Source organism: Procambarus clarkii, chromosome 3 (assembly GCF_040958095.1).
Source record: "Procambarus clarkii isolate CNS0578487 chromosome 3, FALCON_Pclarkii_2.0, whole genome shotgun sequence".
NCBI classification, from domain to species: domain Eukaryota; kingdom Metazoa; phylum Arthropoda; class Malacostraca; order Decapoda; family Cambaridae; genus Procambarus; species Procambarus clarkii.
Genome location: NC_091152.1, coordinates 17,134,900 through 17,161,982, shown reverse-complemented (window position 1 = coordinate 17,161,982; position 27,083 = coordinate 17,134,900). Strand labels below are relative to the sequence as shown.

Here is a 27,083-nt window from a genome sequence, read left to right as displayed (position 1 = left end):
CACAGCCCAGATGCACAGAATGGCTGTAAATCGACCACGGATAGCATGCATTTCTGCAGCCAAGGCCGCAAAGAGCCTAGGCAGTTGCCCATGGGATGGAGCACATCACTCACTACTCAAGTGCCCAGGTACAGCAAAAACTATAGGCTGGGTCCATGAGGGAAACCAAGTCCTGTACCAACAGAAGGAACTGAAAAAGACCTACTTAACCAAAGACAGAAAGAAGGAATCCTTCTGATACATGGTGTATTTGAGGACACTAACAGTATACTGGGAAGGAGCAGCAGAGGATCAAGCTCAAACATCAAAGGAAGATAGGGAAAAGGCCCTTTCCCCAAGCTTAAAGAAATAGAGGACCAGGAAACCATGAAATGTTAAAGGACACCCAGGGACCCACCTCAGGCTCCTCTCCTGCCCAGGAGGCCCAACATGAAGACTCTTCAGCAGAGCCAAGTTCCATGCCTGACACATGAACAGACAGGAAGGCATCTCCAAAACTCTAAGATGATCCAATCCAAATATTTCCCTCCGGAGAAAATACGACTATAAATCCTTGGCAGGAAGCAACAACTCGACTGTCTCCAGCATCAATATGGAAGGAAGGATTCTTGGAGAAAACCGAGCTACACCCAAAGCTAATTTTAGCTAGGAATCTGAAACCCTCAAATATTCTGGTGCCTGAAGCAAGGGAGGGTGGGTGCAAGGGGTATGGCTAACCATGCAAGATGGACAAATGAAGGAACAGCAGCAAAAACAGCAGCAATATAAACCACCAATTCCAAAACCTCAGACACATAAGTGGGCCAACTCTAGGTCACATGCAAATGATCCCAAAGTGGTCACCACCTGTGGAGCCTCGTCAATACAATATAAAATAAACAAAAACCAAAAGACGGAGGCTTTAACTGAAATAAAGGGACAGTGAATCCAAACATCTCAGGTCTGGGATAGAGGGGCAATACCCACTCAACAGACAGCAGTGAGAGAAGGTACAAATGAGCATTTGTTTATAGGAATACCAAAGGACATCCCTCAAACTAACGAGTAGTGAGAGCGATGGGCTTAGCAGTGAACTATAATGAACTACATCAAAGACCTGACTTGCCATGGCCTGAAGCAGACCACCCAACCCCTAGGGATGCTTGCTAAAAGAACTGACACCAAAAGCAGCCTTCAGGATAAAAGTGGGAACAAAGGGTATCAGCAATGCACCGTATGGACAAACACGTAAACCCCTTAATTAACAAACCTCAGAGACTTGCCGAGGAGTCAGTGACTCTTGCAGTGTAAACGACAAGTCACCCTGCACAGTAGGCCTGCCTCCATGGAACAAACTCTTGAACCCATCAGAGAAAGCACTCTACTGTCAGAGCAGAGACATCACTAAACGAGTGGTTCGGGAAGGGCTGCCTAAGCTCGTGAACTTAAAGTGAACGGTTTCCAAAGTCCACACAAGAAGTGAGGCTTATAAAGATATGCACATGAAGCTGACACTAAAAATTGAACAATACCAAACAAATGGCTCCAGCAACAGGACAAAGTCCTAAGGATACCCAACAACTATCAAAATTAAGTTGGGAGTTGCTAAGGCTGGCAACTCAAGGAGTGGTCCATGCAGGTGGACATCAGTGAAAGGACCGAGGTGTGTTGACATGGCAGCCAGCAGCTCCCAATGGTGCTGCCACCTAGCAGTGGTCAGCTGTAACTAAAAGGAGTTCAAACTGACTAATGATTGGATATGTTATAGAGTAATTTGTTTGCAGTGGTTTGTTTTGCTTCACATACTTCCTGATGTTTCCTTGGTAAGGGTAATTGTAACAATCTTCTGCTCCATGTGCCTCTTTGAGTGGGCCAGGTTCTGGTTCTGGTCTCCAGTAAGGTATTAAGGACTCCTAGGGTTGATGTGAATCATGTGTGTGAAGCTGTCTTAGTGCTAGTTTCAGGGACTCCCAAAGACAAAAAAAGGCTCCAGAAAAAAAAACTGAAAATCCAGGCACTTGGCAAAATAAATATGGTCACCAGCTGATAGTGAGGCAACTGGTGATAGCATGCAGAGCCAAGCAGTGGCAGGCTGCTAGTTATTTACGCTGATTTTTCATTTTTGTTTGGTACCGATTCATTCCAAACATTTCTCTGATTGTGTTAAGATCTTGTTACTCTCTTTTAGCTACTCTAGTACTGTACTTTGACGAGTTTGTTTTGTCTCTCGACTTTATTTGCAGGGTTCACCCTCGATGTGTGGCATCTTATGACACACTTGGTATCCTGGCCTCTGTGAGGGGATGTGGGAGCTTGGTCCCTGCTCCAACAGGCTGTAAAATAGCTATAGACATCTGATGAGATGGAATTGACAGTGGGTTACCAGTGCATAAGAACCTGCTAAAGGGGATCACCCCAGAACCATAGCAATACCCCTTTGTGGTACTATGTTCCAGCAGCATTAAAGTTACAGTTGTTTGCCTGTGGTAACGATCATTTGTCGAGGTTGCCACAGATTTCCTTATTTTCTTCACTCACTAGCTTTAGTTTATGCTAATCTTCTGGCAGGGTTTTCTTTGGTTTTGAGAAGATTCTGGTCCAGGCTTCCAATAGGTTTACATGGGTCTTGTGCACTTCTTAATTTAAAGCTGGGCTATACCAGCACAGAGCTACAGGGAGATATTGAGGAGGCCTTCCAGTATATAAAAGGAACTCTAGCAATCAGCTTTTTTGGGGCCAATTCTTTCAAGATTCTACTTTTACTTCTTGTTGTATTATACAGACATAAGAATTATACTGCCCATTATCAACAGGAAGCTTCATTGTTTGACCACATATAAGGGTTATAAGTTTCATATAATGTGAAGCTGCATTCTCCAAATATATATCAGAAAACAGGCAAATGTTATTTAAAATAAAAACCTAATTTAATACACATCAAAGTGATAAAAGAAAAATAGTTTGAAGAGCTTCTGACCTTACATATCTGAGGGAACTGGGCAGAATAGCCAAAAGTGTCAGGCAGCCAAAATTCTTTGCACAGGATTCCAAACTCCTTTTGGAAGAACAACTGTCCATACAGGAATTGGCGCATAAATGATTCCCCACTGGAAATAAAAATGAGCTAAGTATTGTAATGCAAAACAAGAATGTGGAAAAGTAACTTCTGTGTAGAACTAAAAAAAAACTTTACTGTGAGAGATTCCCTTGGTGGCTCCACAAGCTAACCCACCTGAAACCTTCAAAACCTCGGGTACCACACCAAGTCTTAACCAATCAGCCGGTCGGAGTCGGTCGGCCGAGCGGACAGCACGCTGGACTTGTGATCCTGTGGTCCTGGGTTCGATCCCAGGCGCCGGCGAGAAACAATGGGCAGAGTTTCTTTCACCCTATGCCCCTGTTACCTAGCAGTAAAATAGGTACCTGGGTGTTAGTCAGCTGTCACAGGCTGCTTCCTGGGGGTGGAGGCCTGGTCAAGGACCGGGCCGCGGGGACACTAAAAAGCCCCGAAATCATCTCAAGATAACCTCAAGAAGATCATGGGAGTTGAACCAAAATTTGGCCCCCTTCAATAGAGGCATGGGGGAGGGGGGGGGGGGTCTGGGGATACAAGATCACAACAGTACCAAAGGAAAGACTACCAGAAAAGAAGACACCAAAACAAACAACTGCATGGATAACACCTGCAACCCTGATGCAAACTATGTACAAAGCTTGTTTTATCTGACAGCTGGTTAGTACCACTCCCACCAACATTGACAAAGACTCCATTTGAACGAGCATCAATGGCTCCAAGCAGCCTGAATATAGCATAATCCCAAGTACAACTATCTCTAATCTAGGCCTAGAGAAAGCAACCCTTACAGAGGCTCCAGCAACCACCCCCTCCCCCCAGCCTCAGAGAAAGAATTTTCGCGGGCTGAAACTACCCCAAGGGATGCCACCAGGAGAGGGAACGATGAGGCGAGGCACACACCTTAGGGTGGCCTGGACCTACGGGAAATAGAGAGACAAGAGGTGGCCAAAAAGTAAACAAGCCAGCACAACCCAGAGCCCAATGTCCAAGATGAAAGCAGCGGGGCACCTGAGCCCGACCAGGGCTGCAAAGCAACAGCAAGCCCTGCCAGCAAAGCAGGCCTGGTCACCGGTAGATGCTCATAATTCATTAGAGCCTGATAGTGTACCCAAGGTTTGGAGGTTACACGGTGGGTTGCTTGGGAAGCCACCGAGAAAAGCCCTTTTAGAAAAGCCAAACTCTAAGCAATAAGAAAATGAGCAAGTGTCTTCAAGGAAAAGAATGTGATCATCAAACTTTACAAATCCCATGTGTGCCCCCACCTGAAATGTTGTACCCAAACATTGAAATCTTACCTACAAAAAGACATTATCATTGGTAAATGTTTAGTTCAGAGCAAAATTACACCATTGTTATATCAACCCTCATACTAAGAAAGGGCTGTTAACTCTGAAATAAAAATTCGGCAAATAAGACAACAACAACATGATTAATCACGTCAAAACTTAAAATACTAAACAAGTTTGAAGATGTTAAACCAAACCACGATTTGGGAAGGTTGGACACGTTTCACACAAGGAGCAACAGATTCATGCTCACCAACCACCATTATAGGACAAACAAAGATGGATGCATAATCATACACGGGGTAATGAACCATGGAATTCCCTCCCCACTGAAGCCATAAATACTAAGACAATGCTATAATTCAAAATACAGCAGAAAAAATCTTGAGGATGATTGGGAGGAACCGTCGTAAAACCACCAATTTTGTGTCTCAAAGTCAGTAGAGATGAAGCCCTGGGCACCATGAACAACTTAGTCAGATTCCTCTTCCTTAGCCAGAAGAGGAGCTTCATAAACCATGGGTTTGAAAGCGGCATGACAAACATGGCCGGTAAAATAATAAATAAAACATTTGAATATAAAACCCAAGCTTAGCGGAGTGGTTATACGTACCTAGGGATCAAGCCATCCATTTCAACCCAGGTTCCACCAACCGGAATGAAGCTCCCTGCTGAAACTTGAGATTGGATCTTCTTAAATACTGCTGGATAATGATTCTTAATCCATGAAAATTGCTGAGCCTATAAAAGAAGAAACTAGTTATCCAAAAGGCAAATAAGAGAAATTTTTTTTCCATAATGTATAAATTATCTATATATTTATATCCATGTTTTTTGTGGTGAACATTGACTGTAGGGTATATTATATTACATTTTACCATTTGTTAGGCAGCATAATGCAGCCAGGTTTTGAAGTGTTACCACTGTTATCAATAGATGATGCTGAAACTCAAAGTATCCACATGAAACACTGAACTGTAATGCCAATCCTGACCTTAAAAGCTTCATTGAAGGTTGTAACAGAACCCATGAGCACCACACCAGAAACAAATACTTTTTTGATATTCCAAGAGTACGACTTAATCAAACTAGAAATGCTCTACAAATCAAGGGACCCAGAAAGTGGAATGACCTTCCCAACCATGTTAAAGGCTGTACCTCTCTCAACCAGTTTAAGACAAAAACTAAGCACTACCTAATTAACTCCCTGTAACCTACCTTACCCCTATAATGTCAATCCATGTCTGTTATTTTTAAACAATGCTGCTTGTCGACTAAATTATATTTTTGCTGTTTTCCTGCCATGTTCCCCCCTTTTTTATTTTTTTATTTTTCTCATCACATTTTATACTTTAATCTCAATTAGTATTAAGTTTTAGTCTTTAGTGTTTTTCTCCCCGAAACGCTTTGCGTAATAGTGGCTTTAGGCATTGTATGTACTAGCTCTATCTATAAATCCATCAAAATCTGTATCATCCCTTGTATGTATGAGCTTTACCTAAATAAACATTTGATTTGATTTGATTTGATTACTGAAAATACACAATACTGAGTGCAATAATATACTGTACCTCCTTTCCGAGTGGCATCTTGTTAGTTCCTTTATGGCTTGGAACTGAACCTACCTACATTACATCACACAGGTGTAATTCAAGCCTTTGCTCAAGCTTATTAGTAAGCCAGCATCAGCAGAGTACCAGAAAGCTGTCCCTGTCAGCCTGGGAACCAAAACCTCAGGACAACAAAAAGGAACAAGAGTGTCTTTTTGGAAGTCCCCTAAACATTGACTTGGTGTTTTTGTCTTTAAATATAGGAAGAGAGCCAACCACAAAACAATGCAATCAACCCAGGCCAGGAAACGGGAGCAAAAATAATAGTCACAAGCAAATAGTCAAAGTGTCTCTGACTCCCCAAATAATACAGTAGTCATTTTCAAAAGATTATACAATGGGAAGCAGGGAAGGGTACGCTGACATTCCCTTACCTCACCGGGAGCATCCACCATAGAGCTGACAAGAACAGCCTTGCCAAGATCTCCCAACACTGGATGAGTAAAGATACTGTACCATACTGCCCAAAGGTAGCAAGAGGGAGGAGAGTCGAATGCTTTCAGAAAGAATTGGAACGCCAGAACCACCAATGTAGGACCTCAATAATCCAATTTCCAATAACCCGAATCTTCGGGGAGCCCAAATGAAATCGCATTCAAATTCTCGACTTTTTAACCAGAATAGGAATTTGGGTTAAAACATTATATGCATCATTTTTCAAGTAAACAGCAATACAAAAACTGGCAAATTTAATCATTTTTGGACATGCCTAGTAAGAAATTTGGCAGTCAAATGGGTGAGGGGCCCCACATGATTCGGATTATGAAGTACAGACAATACCTCTATCGAGAATCCAAGGAATAACAACCCACTCATTTTTCCCACAAAGTCGAAGGGATTTCAGCCAAAATACCTGAGAGGAGGACAGAAATGCTATAGGACAGTTAAGACAGTAACAAAGAGCACATCGAGGTGGAGCTGAAGGACCTGTCAGAAAGGTGCATTTCATTACATTCAACACTTGATTTTTATGACAAAAAATAAGTGGTCACTCTTACTCAATAGTTAATAAGTAAATTCCTGTTGGAGAAAGTAGATTCCACTGAAATGCATTTTGAATAATCAATTACTGCCTAATTATTTTTTAAATAATTATAAATTTTAATTTGATTGTAGTTTCAATGTTATATTTATCTCTGATGTAAAACCAAATAAGCTGAAGATTTGCCTATGATCTCTCATTTTTCCAGCAATCCTCAACTTATCAACCATCATCCATAAAACTGGATGATGGTTGATAACTTGAACTTAATTGGACTTCATCAAAACCATACATAGATTTGGATACTGTAATTAGGTACAGATAATCAAGTCTCTTTAATTCTATTAAAGAACAGAGGTGCTAACTGGAGATGTTTATTAATTTACACAACACGGTGCCACAAATGTGCTGACTTAAGATAAGATTTGCCACGATGCTTAAGATCAAGGTGACATCAGAGTCCTATATGAAGAAAACAATCGTATTCTTATGTTTCATCTTATTCTTGTCTTCATCTTTCTTTTTCATTCATCCCATCTTTCATCTCACTCTCTTCCCCTCACTCTCTTTCCATTACATCACTTGATAATTTATCAAGAGGCAGTCGGCCGAGCGGACAGCACACTGGACTTGTGATCCTGTGGTCCCGGGTTCGATCCCGGGCGCCGGCGAGAAACAATGGGTAGACTTTCTTTCACCCTACCTTGAGGTTACCTTGAGGTGCTTCCGGGGCTTAGCGTCCCCGCGGCCCGGTCGTCGACCAGGCCTCCTGGTTGCCGGACTGATCAACCAGGCTGTTGGACGCGGCTGCTCGCAGCCTGACGTACGAGTCACAGCCTGGTTGATCAGGTATCCTTTGGAGGTGCTTATCCAGTTCTCTCTTGAACACTGTGAGGGGTCGGCCAGTTATGCCCCTTATGTGTAGTGGAAGCGTGTTGAACAGTCTCGGACCTCTGATATTGATAGAGTTCTCTCTCAGAGTACCAGTTGCACCTCTGTTTTTCAACGGGGGTATTCTGCACATCCTGCCATGTCTTCTGGTCTCATGTGATGTTATTTCTGTGTGCAGGTTTGGGACCAGCCCCTCTAATATTTTCCACGTGTAAATTATTATGTACCTCTCCCGCCTGCGCTCAAGGGAGTACAGTTTTAGGCTCTTTAGTCGGTCCCAATAGTTTAGATGTTTTACTGAGTGGATTCTAGCAGTATGCCCCTGTCACTTAGCAGTAAAATAGGTACCTGGGTGTTAGTAAGCTGTCATGGGCTGCTTCCTGGGGGTGGAGGCCTGGTCGAGGACCGGACCGCGGGGACACTAAAGCCCCGAAATCATCTCAAGATAACCTCAAGATAAGAAGATAATGGTCCAGGAAGGAAGGATCGAAACATTGTCGTTTCTTCATTTTCTAAAGCGTAGTTTGACTATCAATGTCCTAGCACTTAAAAAGCAGTTACAACATTACTGTAAAACATTAGAACACATGCTCTTGTTCTTATATAAATGGCTCACAATTACCTAAATTAAACACATACCTGCGAACAGGCAAATTTCATTTCAGGATACTCTTCTATTAGAGCCAAAGTTGATACCCAGGACCGAGCACACTTCCTCTTTGCCTCAGAATAGGGCCACAGCCATGCAGAGTCAATGTGGCAATTGCCAATGAGTGCCAGTGTGTGGGCCCTGGCACCATTACCATTTGAGAAAAACGTATCTGCAATCTTGCTAGCTAAACTGAAAATATAAAGCAGTAAAAATTAACAAAATGCAACAAAATATGACATTAATTAAGAGTGCTTGTCATGTCTATGGAGTTGAGCATTTAATCTATCGCTTTTAATCTTTTAAACTAAGCATTTAATTGTTGCCGGGTGTTACATCACTTGGTAACAATTTACAACAAAAACATGACAAAACTGTATGGGAAGGTATTTTACCCAATCAACCTGGCTGTGATTCATAAGTCAGGCTGCGAGCAGCCATGTCCAACAGCCTGGTTGACCAGACGACCAACCAGGAGACCTGGTCAGAGGCTGGGCCGCAGAGCCGTTGATCCCCAGAAGCTACACAAGGTAGATACAAGGTAGGTATTCCCTCCCCCCCTCCTTCAAGAGCACAATACCTTATAATTAAAGCATGCAAAGCTTTACCTAAAATCCTTCTTCACAATAGTGTTGATGATGTGGTTGCCTGTATACAGAGCATCATAGCTGCGAGGATCATCTTGAGAGATTGATGCAGCCAAATCATGCAGCACCTTCAAGTCCAATATGAGCTTATGTACATCAGCATCCATCGTGCATACCTTAGCCATTTCCACCTTAAATCTCCGTTCAGGATCTGGAGCAACTAAACAAATAGTACATGTGAAAAATTATGAACTGGATGAAAAATATATTGGCAAACTTCACTAAAACAAATTAAACTGACTAGTTTTGAATGTAATGAAATGCACTTTTCTGCTCGCCCCCTCAGTAGCTCTCAGCAGCTATATCACTGGTAGTGTCAAGCCTTAAGAGACTCACACTAAGAGTCTTCAGACCCAATAAAGCCTACAAGGACCAGGGGCCAGATTCACGAAAGCACTTACGCAAACACTTACGAATGTATACATCTTTTTTCAATCTTTGGCGGCTTTGTTTACAATTATTAAACCGTTAATGAGCTCCGAAGCACCAGGAGGCTGTTTATAACAATAACAACAGTTGATTGGCAAGTTTTCATGCATGTAAACTGTTTAATAAATGTAACCAAAGCCGTCAAAGATTGAGGAAAGATGTACAGGTTCGTAAGTGCTTGCGTAACTGCTTCGTGAATCTGGCCCCAGGACAAGAATCTGGCACTATGAGGTGAGAGAAGCTTGTGGATCAAAGATCAACCCAAAGCCAACAACCAGCAAGCTTCTGCATATCATGGAAACTGAACCACCCTCGGGATGACCTGGAAGAGATGGGCCTTGGACCAAGAAATGTAGGAGACTGGATTAACAAAGTGTCAACTCACACAGCACGAGTAGTATGCAAATAGTATTAAACAACAGCCACAGGAGTATAATACACTCCAGGCCGGATGAACCCCAAGTCGATAACTTCAAAACCCACCTGGAGGACAGACATCTCATTTTGAACCTAAAATGTAGAAGGTTGGAGGTATACATAATGAAGAATAGGCCTAAAAAAAACAGAATCCATGCCTCCAGAAAAGAGTGTGAAGTTCCCCAACCTGGCAGCAGGAACAAGAACCACAAGTAAAGTCACCTCAAAAATTAATCTTCAGTCAATGGAAGACAAGGACGAAACCTGAAAGTGAGGAAAACAAATGACAAGATTATCCAGTGGGAATGTGCCAATGTGAGACAAGGAATGTACAGGTTAAGAACAAGCAGGTCCAGTATGAAGAGAGGGAACAGGGAAGAAGTAAGACAACCACTGCAAGGACAGGGTCATCACAAGCACGCCCTTGTCCAACATATCGCGAATGGCACTGTGGAGTAGAGCAAAAGACGGTTAGTAAGTTCCCAAGACACCGACAAGGGTAAGTGACCAAACTCACCAAAGACAGCGAGGCAAAAGATGGGCCCTGTCAAAGGATCAGTGATTCCTATGCTGTGACAGTGAGTGCAGGTGGCAGGCTGACTGGGTCCCACAGGTAACCTGAGTTGAGGATTGGTGGTAGCCAGGAATCAGAATAATGGACATTTAATCCATGGCAACGATCATTTACCTCGTTACTTCTAGGTACCTAATTTTCTTCAAGCAGTTGCTTCTGGTGGGGCTTTTCTTAATTTTCAGTTGAGTTTTTGGTGGATATGAATAAGCGCTGCCTCATATGGGCCAATAGGCCTTTTGCAGTTACCTTCATTCTTATGCTCTCTGATCCTCAAGCTCACCTTACCTCAGAGAGAGAACCATATTCTGATCCTGGCTCCTGGTAGACAATGGTAGGTCTCAGAGACCTGGTGCCTTTTCCTAATTTTTGGCTGTACCAACACTTAGTTTGGGAAGCTACTTCAGGGCTTTCCCAGAAAAAAGGACAAATAGGATTTAGGCATTCAGTCAAAAAGTGGTTAAAAATAGTTAAGTAAACATGAATCTAAATTCAATAAATTGAGGGACTACAGTGGCATTATACTAGATCAATGTCAAAAGTAGCAAGTAATAAATAGCTGTTTTCTGCCCATAATGACAGCTTGCAAATTTGGGGCTTTAAATCCCAGGAACTTTTGATTCAATTTTGAGATCAGGAACCCAAACCAATGACTCATCCATATCAGTTCCTACATTTAAGAAACGAGTTATATGAGTGGACATTATCCTTTTCTAGAGTAATTAGCTTTTAGGAAGGCATAACTAGATAACAGTAAGGAATTATATTTAGTGTACAGCACAGTACTGCACATTGTTGATATAATTTTATTGCAGCTCAAACAAAATAAAATACAGTACTGTAATTACTTAACTGAACAAAATTTATAGCCTTACACATTTTATTTTCCTCAGAACATGATCATCCTATCATATTATATCCACTTTACCTTGTGGTTACCTTGCGATGATTTCAGGGCTCAACATCTCTTCAGCCCGGTCTTCGACCAGGCCTTCTCGTTCCTGGACTGGTCAACCAGGCTGTTGGACGCAGCTGCTCGCAGTCTGATGTATGAGTCACAGCCTGGTTGATCAGGTATCCTTTGGAGGTGTTTATCAAGTTCTCTCTTGAACACTGCAAGGAGTCAGCCAGTTATGCCCCTGATGTGTAGTGGAAGCGTGTTGAACAGTCTCAGGCCTCTGATGTTGATATAGCTCTCTATCTCAGAGTACCTATTGCACCAATGCTTTTCAATGGGGTTATCTTTTTTTTAATGAGACCTTCTGGTCTCCTGTGGTGTTATTTTTGTTTGCAGGTTTGGGACCAACCCCTCTAGTAAATCACATGATCACAACCAGTGCATCCTCTAATATTTTCTATGTGTAAATTATTATGCATTTCTCCCGCCTGCACTCATGAGAATACAGATTTAGGCATTTTAGTTGGTCCCAATAGTTTAGATATTTTACTAAGTAAAACAATAAGCTAGCAATAAGGAATCTCTGCACGCTTTCCAGGTGGGCAATTTCTCCAGCTTTGAAAGGTGCTGTCATTGTGCAACTGTATTCCACTCTAGAGAGCACTAGCATCTTGAAGAGTATCATCATTGGTATAGCATCTCTAGTTTGAAAGGTTCTGGTTATCCAACCTGTCTTTTTTTGCAGTTGTGTCGGCTACTTTATTGTGTTCTTTAAAGGTAAGGTCTTCTGTCATGAATACACCCAAATCCAGGTCCCATATTACTGCAGGGCGATGAACTGTAAAGAAATCCTGGTAAGGGTTCCGGTAATACAGTCGGGTTCGTTCTCGACGCACAATCGAGAATTCCGGGATCGAATCCCAGGCAGGACAGAAATTTTTGGGCACATTTCCTTTCACCTAATGATTCTGTTCACCTAACAGTGAGTAGGTACTCAGGAGTTAGCCAGTTTGTAGTGGGGTTGCATCCTGGGTAGGGTCAGTAATTTGGCCTTGAGGGGGGGTGGGGGGTTAAGGGCATGAATAAAAGCCAAACTTATATGAATACACTCCAGTTTCTGTCCCCGGACACATTGAACTATTCAATGGTGCCTAATTTATCAACACATTTGATATTCTGAATTAAACATGATCACAACCATTAAACACTTATAGAATTTACAGTTTTATAATGTAGTAATTTATCACCAGTCAAATTTAACACCAGTAGAGTATCAGAGATAAAATACACACACACTTACAGATCAAGCCCTTTTTTCCAGCACCGAACATATTATTACAGGACATCTCAATGTAGTACACAAGTGTTTCCTTGGAGCCGTTCCAACAGCGGCTGATTGGGTAATCAGCTCTCTTCTGATTTGGAAGGCCTCCCCCACCAGGTGATAAACCCTGAATAATTTGTTCAAGTTTATTAAATTGTCTAAGCATATAATCTTATAAAACAAATTATACTGCAACCTCAAAAATCCAGATTATATCATTCTGGATCTAATCCAGATTTACGAAGGTATCAATGTTTTTGTATCACTTCTCTTCCACCACCGATTCCATTTTATTCACAAAATACAGCTTCTGCTTCCAATACAATTTTCACATCAAAAATGCACAACAGTAGTATGAACGCCATGCTCCTTTGCCAGCCACAATCGAGTTTTCTAATAACTCGGCCTTATTATTCATAGTAAGGAAGTTCCTCTTGCTTTTCTCTAATGCACCCCCACTACTCCTGCCCCGTGACATGGCTTCAACTCGTAAATAATAATATATAAAAAGGAGAGAGAGAAAATGATGAGTAACTAGAGGTCAGACAGTGCTCACATACAAGGAAAGCACAGTACATGTGTTTTACACATGTTTTATACATGCCCTCACAGTGGGTCAGGATGCCACAGAAAAGATGCCACAAACTTGTTTGAATAATTTATGGATTTGTATAATATTGGGGAAAAAATCAGTAGGAACCGTGTGGAGGATTTGAACCTATGCTCTGTGTACACCCAAGCAAGCACCTTAGACCACTACATCACGATATGGTCAAAAGAACTGTAACCTGGGATTCGACCGAATCTTCTAGGGTTCTTGAGGCTTCCACTGAAGCCAAACCAGGATTTCACATAATTCCTGTCATGCATTCTGGTTGTGTGAAACCCTGGTTTGGCTTCAGTGGAAGCCTCGAGAACCCTAGAGGAGTCAGTTGAATCCCAGGTTACAATTATTTTGACCATGTCATAGTGTAGTGGTCTATGGCATGTGCTTGGGAGTACACAGAGAATAGCTTCGAATCCTCATCACGGCTAATACCGATTTTCTCATTGATACATCACATTAATGTGATTTCATTGTACAGTACATAAAATATTGCATAAAGATTAGCAAAAAATTAGGAACAAATGATTTGATGGAAATTACAATCTAGATTTCAATACAACCTACCAGCAGAATTCAGTTTTTATCCAAGAAATCTAAATTTTTAAAGGAAAATGTGGTTATCTTCTTCTTGAGGTTATCTTGAGATGATTTCGGGGCTTTAGTGTCCCCGCGGCCCGGTCCTCGACTAGGCCTCCACCCCCAGGAAGCAGCCGGTGACAGCTGACTAACACCCAGGTACCTATTTTACTGCTAGGTAACAGGGGCACAGGGTAAAAGAAACTCTGCCCATTGTTTCTCGCCGGCCCCTGGGATCGAACACAGGATCACAAGTCCAGTGTGCTGTCCGCTCGGCCGACCGGCTTCGCACATTTGCTGGGCACATTTGTTTCATAATTTAGAGGGATATGTTAAATGGAGGTCCAGATTTTCAAGGCTGCAGTTTACTCAAGTGTTTTAATACAGTACATAATTCATTGCTAGAAACTGCATACCTTTCCAGAAAACTTAATACTTGCAAGTAGGTTTCATAAAATAATATGTTAAGAGAGAGAAAATATGGTACAAGTAGTAAGAATACAGAGTACATGCCTGCAATGGTTCACCATTCATACTCCACAGCATTGCCTCTGCTTCGCTATTCCATAACAACCAAGTCTGTTGTCCCTTCCAAGATTCAGGTATGGTTACTTCAATCTGAAATTTGTCAAGTTAAATGACCTGTTAATTTTCCAAGAAAAAGTGTATTTTCACTAGAAAAAATTAATCTAGTACTGTACTATATGTGTCTACTTTGTGACAATCTTGAGAAATTTTAATTCCCTACAAAACAAGATATGCTCTGATTTTAAACAATTACGGGCGGCAAACTGGTCCCCCATGTTTGGCATAATCGACTACACATTTCTGGTGTACTGTACCTCCATCTGGGCTACCGAGTCCAAGCATGAAGACCTCACCACCAAAACTGGCATATCTGCCTTTGGAGAAAGTTCAACAGAGAGCAACAAGCAGTCCCATAACTAACGTCAGCTCTCATACCAGGAATGGTTGACGGCCACTGAACTAACACTACAAACAAGACATGACGGGGCTGATCCCATTGACACCTTTAATATACCGTACTGAACAAGTTGGAGGATATTAATCCAGACCATTTACTTAAAAGGTAAATATAGAACATACTGGGAGCACCAGCTTGTAGCTTAACATGCCAGGTATGTGTTATATACTTGGCTTGGGCAAGAAAAAATTCTTGCCCAACCACTTGGGCTGAACTGTATAGCGACAGTCTTGCTTCGTGCAATTCAGCGTTCAATTCCCGACCGTCCAAGTGGTTGGGCACCATTCCTTCTCCTGATCCCTTCCAAGTGTTATATAATTATAATGGCTTGGTGCTTTCTCCCAATAATTCCCTTCCCCTTCCCTTAACAAGCCACAATGTAGGCAAATAAACAGAAGATGCTTTTCACCTACAGGGTTTTAAACCCATGGCATTTATGCTGCAACATTAAATGACAGGTCATTACTTAAGTACAAAATCCAGACAGAAAACATCTTCAGGAACAAAAGGAAGGACCTTTGACAAGCCATTGGCTTCCTTTCCCCATCAAGGCCACTAAGAAAGGTGTGGCCTTCAGGCAAATTCAAGTTTTCCCGACTGCCTGTCTACCTGTCGACCTTAATATCCCCAGCTGTTATTGAGAAGTGCATGCCGTCGTGCTCTTTCACCTCCCAAGAAGAAAAACATGCATCGGTGTTTGAAAGCCACCAGGGGTCTGATTTACATTCTTGCTTAGTGGTTATGCTTTAGTGGTTAGGGAGGCGGTCGGCCGAGCGGACAGCACGCTGGACTTGTGATCCTGTGGTCTTGGGTTCGATCCCAGGCGCCGACGAGAAACAATGGGCAGAGTTTCTTTCACCCTATGCCCCTGTTACCTAGCAGTAAAATAGGTACCTGGGTGTTAGTCAGCTGTCACGGGCTGCTTCCTGGGGGTGGAGGCCTGGTCGAGGACCGGGCCGCAGGGACACTAAGCCCCCCGAAATCATCTCAAGATAACCTCTCAAGATGCTGAGGAAGGTTTTAAGGTAACACCCATGTTCATCAGCCACTCGATGACCAGTCCGTCCATCTAAGGTTTCCCAACGCCGACAAACTGTCATACTAAAGTACCCTTATCCTATCTATAAGAGGACCCAAAATAGAAAACAGGACTGTATGTTAATTTCACAAGCTACTACCATTTTCTAGTACAACGATTTTTCGCCTTGGGTAACATATACTGTACGTTAAAATGTGAGGCTTTATTAGAAGGACGGGTTGTGATGACACCATGAGCATGGAAGGCGCATTCAAAGTAGCATTTTCTTGTTATTAAGGCAAACAAAAAAGCATAGCTGAGAATTAAAACAGCCTATGACATTTACCTCCTGAAGAAGCAATGTTCCTTACACAAAACATAACATCACTGACTCAACCAATGAGTCAAAATGTCATTCCAAATGTCAAGCTCTACTGCCTGGTGCAGGTACTATTCAAATGCCAGTTTACCTGACAGAAGCCTCACCACCAGAATTTAGAAAGTGGGCACCAATAACATCATGGTTTGCCTGGATCTCTTTACTCAACATGTTGGAGTTTTTTACTGTAGTTCTGTAGTAACGAGATTTGTTGTCGATACAATTTCCTGCTATAAAGAACTTCAAGGAGGAGGGTGTCACAACCTAGCCAATCTTTTCACATTAACCTATATCATCTTTCCCAACATGTTTATCTTTTATATTATTGTTTAAGTAACCAAATAAACTCCTAAAATGCTGGTTGTAATAAACAACGACGTCGAGTATGCATCTCCATTTGGACTCTGCTATAGTGACCTTTACAATGCTGATTAAGTTAGCACTCCAGTTTCTTAGAATGCATCCCCCAACATTAAATGTGGTATGCACATATATAGGCATAATAAGACTAGAACTATGCTATGCAACTTACTACAGTATTACCAGAATACAGTACAGTATACACCATAAGACAAATTGCTTCAAGTTCTTGTCTTTACTGCAAGCATTTAAATTCTTTACCTGGTTGATACCTGGTTGATGGGGTTCTGGGAGTTCTTCTACTCCCCAAGCCCGGCCCGAGGCCAGGCTTTGCATTTGTCAATACAAATTCTTGTACATCAATCATGGTACAACACTTACATAGTCATGATAGGCCTAAATAAAATGCCTACTGGTCACTGCAGCATGCACTCCCTTCAGTACTAAGGCATCTAAGACAATGAAAGAACCGGGTGGATTATAAGAGATACTTTACAATAAAACTGACTGTAAATACTACCATGTCAGGAAACTATAATATATGTTCAGAAACCAGATCCACAGCCATCAAGTTGTCTACTCCTTTAATGAAATACTATAATGGGCATGCAGCTGAGGCGGTGGCAGAGAGAGGTCAGAGAAGGCAAGAAACATTCAGATCCCTCACTAAAGCATCTGAAATGCACAACAAAAACACAAGACGAGAATACAAACCTTAAACCAGTGAGTGCTCCACAAGGGCCCGTACGATTCCCCAATCGTAACAGGTTGAAAATCCTGAGTGATCACCCGCTCAAATGACCACTGCTCCCATGTACCCTCTCCACCAGGGACACACCAGTGAGATAAGTCTGAAACTCACAACTATAAATTTGAAACTACATTCAATAAATTAGTTAAGTAATAAAATCATGAAAGATGTGTAGAGAAAATCTAATTATAATTTTTATGGCTAGCAAGCATCACTATTGTGGTCAAATATACTTATCTCCTGAACAGATATTTCTTTAATATAGCAGCAACACTTTATTAAATATAACAACATTATCAGTTAAGCAAACATTGCAAGGCTGACAGGATATCTTATCTCTTTACTGACAACTGGGACAACTTCTAAGGCCAATATGACATGTCTGAAGGACTGTGGGTGCCTCTGAGTAAGGATAGGAAGCAGTCTTAGCTTTTGCTGTAGGCAAGGAGCTATTTCTCTGAATTTAAACTGTTATAAGATAGTGATCTGGTTGTGAACTGGTAGGGGAGACAAATGTAAACATGAGAACCGAGTAGGAAAAGAAGGAAAAATGTAGGGTGAAAATGATTTTTGTTTTGTTTTTATTTTCAACCTTGTGGCTGCGACACCATTTCTTAGAGGATTCCCTGAGTAGCTTCTCGAGCTAAGTGTTGGTCCAGCCAAGCCTTGGGAAGATTCACCAAACTTCTAACACTCATCCTTGCATACCTGCAGTCAAGACCAAAACTTGGCTTTCTTATTAGTGGCCACCTATGTGCGCCTATATTTGTCAGGTCTGTTCAGCCGAGATGCTTCCCTCATGCCCTGCACGATTGCATCTCTACATGACAGGTTCAATTGGCTGGTTTCTCTCACCCTTGTCAGTTCTGGAACTTCTGGGAGGGCCCCAGAAATTCCAGGTTCTGAGAGGACCCCAGAAATTCCAGGTTCTGGGAGGACCCCAAAAATTCCAGGTTCTGGGAGGACCCCAGAAATTCCAGGTTCTGGAAGGACCCCCCAGAAATTCCAGGTTCTGGAAGGACCCCCCAGAAATTCCAGGTTCTGGAAGGACCCCCCAGAAATTCCAGGTTCTGGAAGGACCCCCCCAGAAATTCCAGGTTCTGGAAGGACCCCCCCCAGAAATTCCAGGTTCTGGAAGGACCCCCCCCCAGAAATTCCAGGTTCTGGGAGGACCCTCGAGAAATTCCAGGTTCTGGGAGGACCCCAGAAATTCCAGGTTCTAGAAGGACCCCACAGAAATTCCAGGTTCTGGAAGGACCCCCCAGAAATTCCAGGTTCTGGGAAGACCCCAGAAATTCCAGGTTCTTGGAGGACCCCAGAAATTCCAGGTTCTGGGAGGACTCCAGATGTGAGGCTTTAATAACCCAAGATTTTAAGACTCTGGGTTTGACCCCCCCAAAGTGCCTGAGAGGGGTTAACCATAGTAGTAAGGATGTTACAAGTATGGAAACTATGTGTAATGAAGATATACACTGAACGAATCAGTGTTTATAGCTACCAAGTAAACCGTTGATGACCATGTGTGGTGTAACCCATAAAATTCCCATTGCGGGGATACCCTGAGAGTTCATAATGGTCTACAAAAGATGTGAAGATGTTACAAGATGTGAATGTTACAAAGATTGAGGTCAAGCGTAGTGATAATGTAGCCCCCGTTCTTCACTCAACAATACCAGGTACCTCAGCTTGTTTTATAATACAAGGCAAAATAGTGCAGTACAGTATTTCCTAAGACTTAAATGCTGTGGTCATAAATATTAAAGTGCTTACAGTGCACTGCAAACTCTAATTCCACTACTTTCTGCTAATTAATTTTAACACAAGTCATGTAGGTATGCTGAAGTACATATCAAATTGGACATAATGGTCAGTTATGTCAGCATTATGTCAATTAATTGTCAACATTACGGAAGAACAGTTCAGTGTCTCACAATATTAAACAAGATATTAGGCAACTTATTTCCCAGTACTGGACTGGGTTTATATAAGTACACAAAACTGCAATTATAATTTTTACTCTGAAGCCCATAATAAGCCTCATCATATTGAGAAAGCTAACACATATTTTTAATTACTCTATCTTTGGATATAGATATGTTAAAGGTAAATTCCAGTTAAGTGAACTACTTACAGTCAATCTCCTTAGAAAATGGATAAAGCTTTCCATACAGGTTTACATCTTCAAAGTGCTGGTCAGAGACATACTTTTCTATGCGTTCCAAGGTGGTGCGACGGTGCTTGTGCATGCTGGCTTTCACCTCTTCATCCATCGTTGTCTACACGACCAATATAAAAAGAGCAGAGACAGGCTATATTGATATAGGATAGGTTTAATTACTAGTCAAAAGGTACTCATGAACACTTAGGTAATTGAGCCAAATAAAAATATGAACAAAAATGAAGCCTTTAATGTAATGAAAAGCCCCTTTCTAGATGGCCGTCTGTAGCTTCTTGTAGCCAGGCACATGCTCAGCTCAGCCTTGGAGAGATGCACCAGACCTCCAAGACCCACAGGTGTTCAGGGAGCCAGGACCTGAATCTGGCTCTCGTGACATGGGGCATGGGAGAGAGGAAATATCAGGGAAAAGCACGAAGCGTTTATGACTATATAGCACTTGGAAGGGGTCGGGATAAGGATTTGGGATGGGACGGGGGGGGGGGGGGGGGGGGGGGAAGGAATGGTGTCCAACCACTTGGATGGTTGGGGATTGAACGTCGACCTGCATGAAGTAAGACCGTCGCTCTACCGTCCACCCCAAATGGTTGGGCTCATGAGAGCAAGATTTCAGGTGGGGCAATTGAAGGCAAGAACAAGAGAAATTTACTGGGAACAAGAGGCATTTATTGGGGACAAGAGGCATTTGTTGACCAAACCACACACTAGAAATTGAAAAGACAACGACCTTTCGGTCCATCCTGGACCATTATCAAGTCGATTGTTGTCCAGGACAATAATGGTCCGGGATGGACCGAAACGTCGTCGTCTCTTCAATTCCTAGTGTGGTTTGGTCGACATTTTTCAGTCACGTTATTGTGACTCATCATCTGCAAGAAGCATTTATTGGGAACACAAGGGATTTATTGGGAACATGAGGGATTTATTGGGAACACAAGGGATTTATTGGGAACAAGAGGCATTTAATAATAATAATAAATTTGCAAGAAGGTACAGTGGGTTGGTGAGATTACATAAGATTGGTACTGTATTTTTACAATTGTGCAAAGCCACTAACACACACACATAGCATTTGGGGCAGGTCCTTACTCTAACATATCAGGAAAGATGAAAAGGTACGTTGTAGCAAGGTTTTATATCAACAAATAACTACAATATAAGTTGACAGAGGTGATTACACTGATGAAGATATATGTCTTAAGTACTAATATTGGGGAAGTGGGCAGTACAAGATACAGTGAGAGTTTGAAGCACAAGGTAGGAAATTATGGGGATGAAATTAGGTACTTTTTTGGTTTTACTTTTGAACAGGGGATGGGCTGGAATTTTTTTTTAATTCATCAGGGAGCGAGTTCCATAGACTGGGCCCTTTTATTTGCATGGAGTGTTTGCACAGATTTAGTCTGACTCTGGGGATATCAAAGATATCTTTATTTCTGGTGTGGTGCTCATGGATTCTATTACAGCTATCAAGGAGAAGTTTCAGATCAAGATCAGCATTTTGGAACAAGATTTTGTACATGTAGATAGCATATGATAATGTGTGGAGTATGTTTATCATGTTAAGGGACTTTAACAGAGGGGCTGTGTGTTGTCTGAAGATAGAGTCTGTTACAGTTCAGATAGCAGATTTTTGCCGAGTGATGATGGGCTTGAGGTAATTTGCAGTGGTTGAACTCCATGCACAGATACTGTATGTAAGATAGGGATAGATTAGTGTGTAGTATGAGAGAGCTGTGTGGAGAAAATAATATCTGATTTTAGAAAGTATACCGACCGTTTTTGAGACTTTTTAGGCTATGTGTTGTATGTGGGTGCTGAAGTCGAGTCTCTTGTCTATGTATAGACCAAGGAACTTTCCATCATTTTTATTGATAATGTTAACATTGTCTATCTGAAGTTGAATCTAATTTGATGATTTACTACCAAATAAAATGTAGTAGTAAGTCTTTTTTATGTTTAATGTAAGTTTGTTTGTTGACATCCATAAGTGGACTTTTTTTAATTCATTGTTGACAATATTATTTAGTGTGTGGTGGTGGTTGGTGTCAGAGAAGATGATGGTCGTATCGTCATCAAATAGTATAGGGTTAAGAATTTTAGAAACATTTGACAAACCATTGATGTATATAAAAAATAGGAGAGGTCCCAAGATGCTGTCCTGTGGCACCCCTACTGTCAATGGTAGAGTGGGGGAGGTTATGTTATTGATGGCTACATATTGGTGTCTGTCACTGAGAAAGGAACGAATATAGTCTGAAGCAAGGGCCTCGGATACCATAGTGGTGAAGTTTACGTAAGAGGTAGTTAGGGTTTACAGTATCAAAGGCTTTTTCATGTCAATGAAAAGACCAGTTGGGAACTCATTTTTTGTCAAGAGTTGTGTAGATAATATTAAGCAGACTAATAATGGCATCACTGGTACTCTTTTGGGAACGGAAGCCAAACTGGCAGGGACTAAATATGATGAGTTTTACAAGGTAGCAATAGAGCCGCTTGTAATTAATTGTTTCAAATATTTCCAAGGTACAGTATAGGTAGATTTGATATTGGTCCGTAATTGTCAGCTGTCTCGGCTCCTAGGAATTATTGGGAACAATGTGAGGTGTCGCGGTGACTGTAGAGTGTAGACAGTTAGCTAATTACCTGGTTGGAGCAGCTATGAGGAGGAGGAGGAGTAGTTGTTGACACGGCAACAGGTGTTGTTTATGTGAAGGTGTTGGTCGTGTTGGCCGCCGCTGCCTTGGTCACGTTTTTTATGGTTGGTGGTCAGGGGAGATTTTCTTATGCGCCTTTAACTTAGTTGGGACCGACAATTTTATAATAATCAAATTAATTTTGTAAGCTAATGATCACAGCTTGCTTGAGTACTTTATATGTTACTCACAGATTGATTACTTCACATGTTATCTTGCCACTTTGCATTGGTATCACGATCTTAACACCTGGAAAATAGGACTCTTTGAAATTAAGACTCCTATATTGGCTCCCATGGGCCAATAGGCCTACTGTAGTTACCTTCATTCTTAAATTAGGAGCTCTAAACCCCATACCGCTTACGCCTAATCACCACTCGCAAGTTGGTGGGAATGTTAATGGTGTTCTCATTGTTGTTGTTGTTGTTATAGATTCAGCTAGCTACTCGGAACAAGTTCCAAGTGCACGGGCTATGGTGAGCTCGTAGCTTACCTGGCACAGGAGCGGGGCAAGTAGCACGGGCTATGGTGAGCCCGTAACTTACCTGGCACAGGAGCGGGGCAAGTAGCACGGGCTATGGTGAGCCCGTAGTGGACTTACCTGGCACAGGAGCGGGGCAAGTAGTACGGGCTATGGTGAGCCCGTAGTGGACTTACCTGGCATAGGAGTGGGGCAAGTAGCGCGGGCTATGGTGAGCCCGTAGTGGACTTACCCGGCACAGGAGCGGGGCAAGTAGCACGGGCTATGGTGAGCCCGTAGTGGACTTACCTGGCACAGGAGCGGTGTTCTCAATGATAACATCTTGAATTTCTAATGCCTATAGCAAAAAAATATCTAAAACAGTTGCCATTCATTCTAAAATCAGATACTATGTACCTCGCTCTGCCCTGATAACGCTCTATTACTCGGTCACCTATTCTTATCTCAGCTATGGTATCTAAGCCAGGCGTTCTACTACCCAAAATTATCTACGACCTCTAAATACACAACACAAACACCAATTAGAACAATAACAAACTCAAGCCCTAGACAACAATCAGACCGTTTAATTAAATATATTAGATATTAAGTTACTACGCATATATCCTGTCAAGCGCACTCTGTATATATAGAACACTGAAATTAATTGCATTAATTAGCAATAATCACTTTCAAGAGCATTGTATAACAGCAGTCCGTTCTCCTGAACGTTCACAGCTTCACTAAACTGTAGGATTTCACGGGAGACATCTCCCGTCACGCAGGGTGCAGTCGCACCTCCACAGATCTCCAGTATCATCTATTGATACTGGTAATGGCTCAAAAGGGCCACCACTTACGGGCTACTCATGCCCGTGCCACCTCTTGGGTGCCTTAATCTTTATCAATCAATCTGTAGGATTACCTGAACAAACGTGATATGCTATTCACAGAACCCATGGCCTCGCCGAGGACAGGAAGCTGGCGGCTTGTCGAAGGTTCCCCTTCATTTGCCTTGATGATCTTTTCCAGCTGTACTCTTAATTTTAACAGAGTTTTGGCATTTACGGCTTCGGCGGGTAGGCGGTTCCATGAGTTTATATTTGTTTATATTTCAAGAGTGCAACTTAACCAAAGGTGAAATGCTCTGACCAAAGGTGAAATGCTCTGACCAAAGGTGAAATGCTCTGACCAAAGGTGAAATGCTCTGACCAAAGGTGAAATGCTCTGACCAAAGGTGAAATGCTCTGACCAAAGGTGAAATGCTCTGACCAAAGGTGAAATGCTCTGCAAATCAAGGGTCCCAAAATGTGTAATTAATCACCTTAATGACCTTAATCACACCAAAGACTGTCCTTCTCTCAATCAATTTAAAAAAAAAACTTAGAACTACTAAATTAACTCTGTAACCTGGTAACTCTGTAACCAGTCTTAATTTCTAAATATTAACGTGTGTTTTGCTGTTAGTGCACATTAATTACTGAACTTGTACTGTTATTGATATTTGTCCAGTAAAGATATAATAACATTTTGTATACTAACTGTTTATTCTGTGAAAATTACTAACAGTTGTTCTGTTGCAGTTCCATCCATTACTCAATTAATGTCATTCTTGTGAAGAAATGCCCGACAGACCACTGGAACATTATCTAACACAGTGCACAGTTACAAACCCATTAAGATTTCAACTTAGATTCAACAGGGCAGAAGAAGTTGTTTAACACGTGGGACAAAATCTTACTGAAGCGACCATACGAGTCATAAATACTCATACTCCGCCCAAGTAAAACAGAAACAAGCAACACTTATTGGCCCAGCCAGAGGCTTAGGACCCGCACAGGAATATCCCGGAAAAAAATAATTCTCTTTCTATTTCTTCATTTAGAAATGTTTCTGATCTCATTTGCTTTTAAGACTTGCGCCACTTACCAATCCTATCCTTCCTAGACCTAATACACGATATCTCAGACCTAATATAATAAATATCCAATTAGTAACAAAGTAGATGGTAAATTCCTTGGTGTCCTCATCGATAACAAGCTGAATTTCCAGGAACACATTCTAAATATAGCAAAAAAGTCTCTGAAACTGTTGGCATTCTTTCTAAGATCAGATATTATGTACCTCGCCCTGCCCTGGTGACGCTCTATTACTCCCTCATCTACTCTTATCTCAACTATGGTATTTGTGCTTGGGGTTCTACTACCCAAAATCATCTACGTCCTCTAATTACTCAACACAAAGCTGCCATTAGAACTATATTAAACTCTGGCCCCCCAGACCCTCGGTACCGTTACTTAAATCTTTGAATATGTAGCGAGTAAACCTTAGACTCGCTCCATTATCTCATTATCTTAATGGCATAACTAATTAGCACTTACGACACAAGCTATAATCCTATCCCTATTTGCAGGTAACAGTTCTTCTATCCACCTCTCCTAGTGTTCTACCATCCTCCTCTCCTAGTGTTCTATCATCCATCTCTCCTAGTGTTCTACCATCCACCTCTCCTAGTGTTCTACCATCCATCTCTCCGAGTGTTCTACCATCCATCTCTCCTAGTGTTCTACCATCCACCTCTCCTAGTGTTCTACCATCCACCTCTCCTAGTGTTCTATCATCCACCTCTCCTAGTGTTCTACCATCCACCTCTCCTAGTGTTCTACCATCCACCTCTCCTAGTGTTCTACCATCCACCTCTCCTAGTGTTCTATCATCCACCTCTCCTAGTGTTCTACCATCCACCTCTCCTAGTGTTCTATCATCCACCTCTCCTAGTGTTCTACCATCCACCTCTCCTAGTGTTCTACCATCCACCTCTCCTAGTGTTCTACCATCCACCTCTCCTAGTGTTCTACCATCCAGTACCTCTCCTAGTGGAAGGGGTCAGGATAAGGATTTGGGATGGGACGGCGGAAAGGAATGGTTTGACCAAGAGTGAAGGATGGGACTTACTCAGTGACTCACTAAGTATAGGTTTCCTCACCACTTAGCGCGAAACTTTAGCCGAAACTAAACTTTGCGCGCCAGACTTTCTAAACTTTTACGGAAATTGTAAGTAACTTTTTGAATAAGTTCTTGTAAGTAGCAATTTTTTACCCGAGAAATGTAGTGGAGAGAGTGACGCCCTTCTATCAGGCAGCCCCAAGGGATAGTGACTACCATTACCACCATAATTACCCGAGTGTAATTACTTAAGTGTAGTTACAGGATGAGAGCTACGCTCGTGGTGTCCCGTCTTCCCAGCACTCTTTGTCATATAACGCTTTGAAACTACTGACGGTCTTGGCCTCCACCACCTTCTCACTTAACGTGTTCAAACCGTCTACCACTCTGTCTGAAAAAAAATGTCTAATATTTTTTGGCACCTTTGTTTCCTTAGATTGGATCTATGACCCTTTGTTTTTGAGGTTAATAAAATCAAGCAAATCAGGTTGCTGGTTTCAGGCATTCCTCTTTGTCAATTTGGTCGATTCCCGTCATTATTTTGTAAGTCGTGATCATATCTCCTCTTTCTTCTAGGTTTGGCATATTTAACGCCTCTATAGGCTCTCCTCGTAACTCTTGCTTTTCAATTTACGAAATCATTTTGTAGCATGCCGTTGCACCTGTTCCAGTTTATTGATGTGCTTCTTGAGATATGGGCACCATACAACTGCTCCATATTCCAATTTTGGTCACACTAAAGTCATGAACAGTTATTTCAGTATTTCACCATCCATGTAATTTAAAGCAAATATGAAGTTGGGAAGCGATACATTCGTTCCTCTCACAATGTTCTTTATGTGTTCCTCTGGCGACAGCTTGCTATCCAAAACCACCCCAGGTCTCGTTCTTTATTAGAGTTCTGTAATTCCTTTCCACGTAATTTGTAGGTTGTGGTATACAAGGTTCTGAATGATTCCTTACACAGGTTCCTGAAGGCAGTTCTGATGTTAGCCAGCCTTGCATACGCCGTAGATGTTATTCTTTTCATGTGGGCTTCAAGTTTGGACAGACAGTTCTCTCTAACTGGTGTAGAAACGATGAAGTATATGCATAAATGAACTAGTCAAATAATTTTAATTTTTTGAGGAAGATTAAAACGCCAATTCACGACACAATTTGCATTGAACATTGTATTTTTTTAAATACAAAGAAAAAAAAAACAATTATAAATTACAATATGTACTAAGTCAAAGTAATTTATGAGATAAACAATAATTTTATCGGTGATTACATGACAGTGTGTCGATCATGGTCAATCTTGTGTCAGCGGGGGGGGGGGGGGGAGGGGGGGGTTGCCTGATCACACAGTGGGCTGCTTGATCACACAG

General features: G+C 41.9%; 1 protein-coding gene across 2 annotated transcripts in view; it reads right to left on the bottom strand.

Moving 5' to 3' along the window:
* Positions 1–22,395, bottom strand: part of LOC123760925 (alpha-mannosidase 2C1) — a 53,000-nt gene extending 30,605 nt beyond the window's left edge. For both annotated transcript variants that reach the window (XM_069329524.1, XM_069329532.1), the window contains exons 1-9: positions 22,258–22,395; positions 19,567–19,711; positions 17,399–17,535; positions 14,456–14,560; positions 12,736–12,886; positions 9,082–9,280; positions 8,464–8,665; positions 4,955–5,082; positions 2,957–3,086 (exon numbers count right to left, since the gene is read on the bottom strand). In XM_069329524.1, the coding sequence (XP_069185625.1) occupies positions 2,957–3,086; positions 4,955–5,082; positions 8,464–8,665; positions 9,082–9,280; positions 12,736–12,886; positions 14,456–14,560; positions 17,399–17,535; positions 19,567–19,705 (1,191 nt within the window). In that variant the 5' untranslated portion in view covers positions 19,706–19,711; positions 22,258–22,395. The remainder of the gene's footprint in view (positions 1–2,956; positions 3,087–4,954; positions 5,083–8,463; positions 8,666–9,081; positions 9,281–12,735; positions 12,887–14,455; positions 14,561–17,398; positions 17,536–19,566; positions 19,712–22,257) is intronic.
* Positions 22,396–27,083: the final 4,688 nt, after the last annotated feature.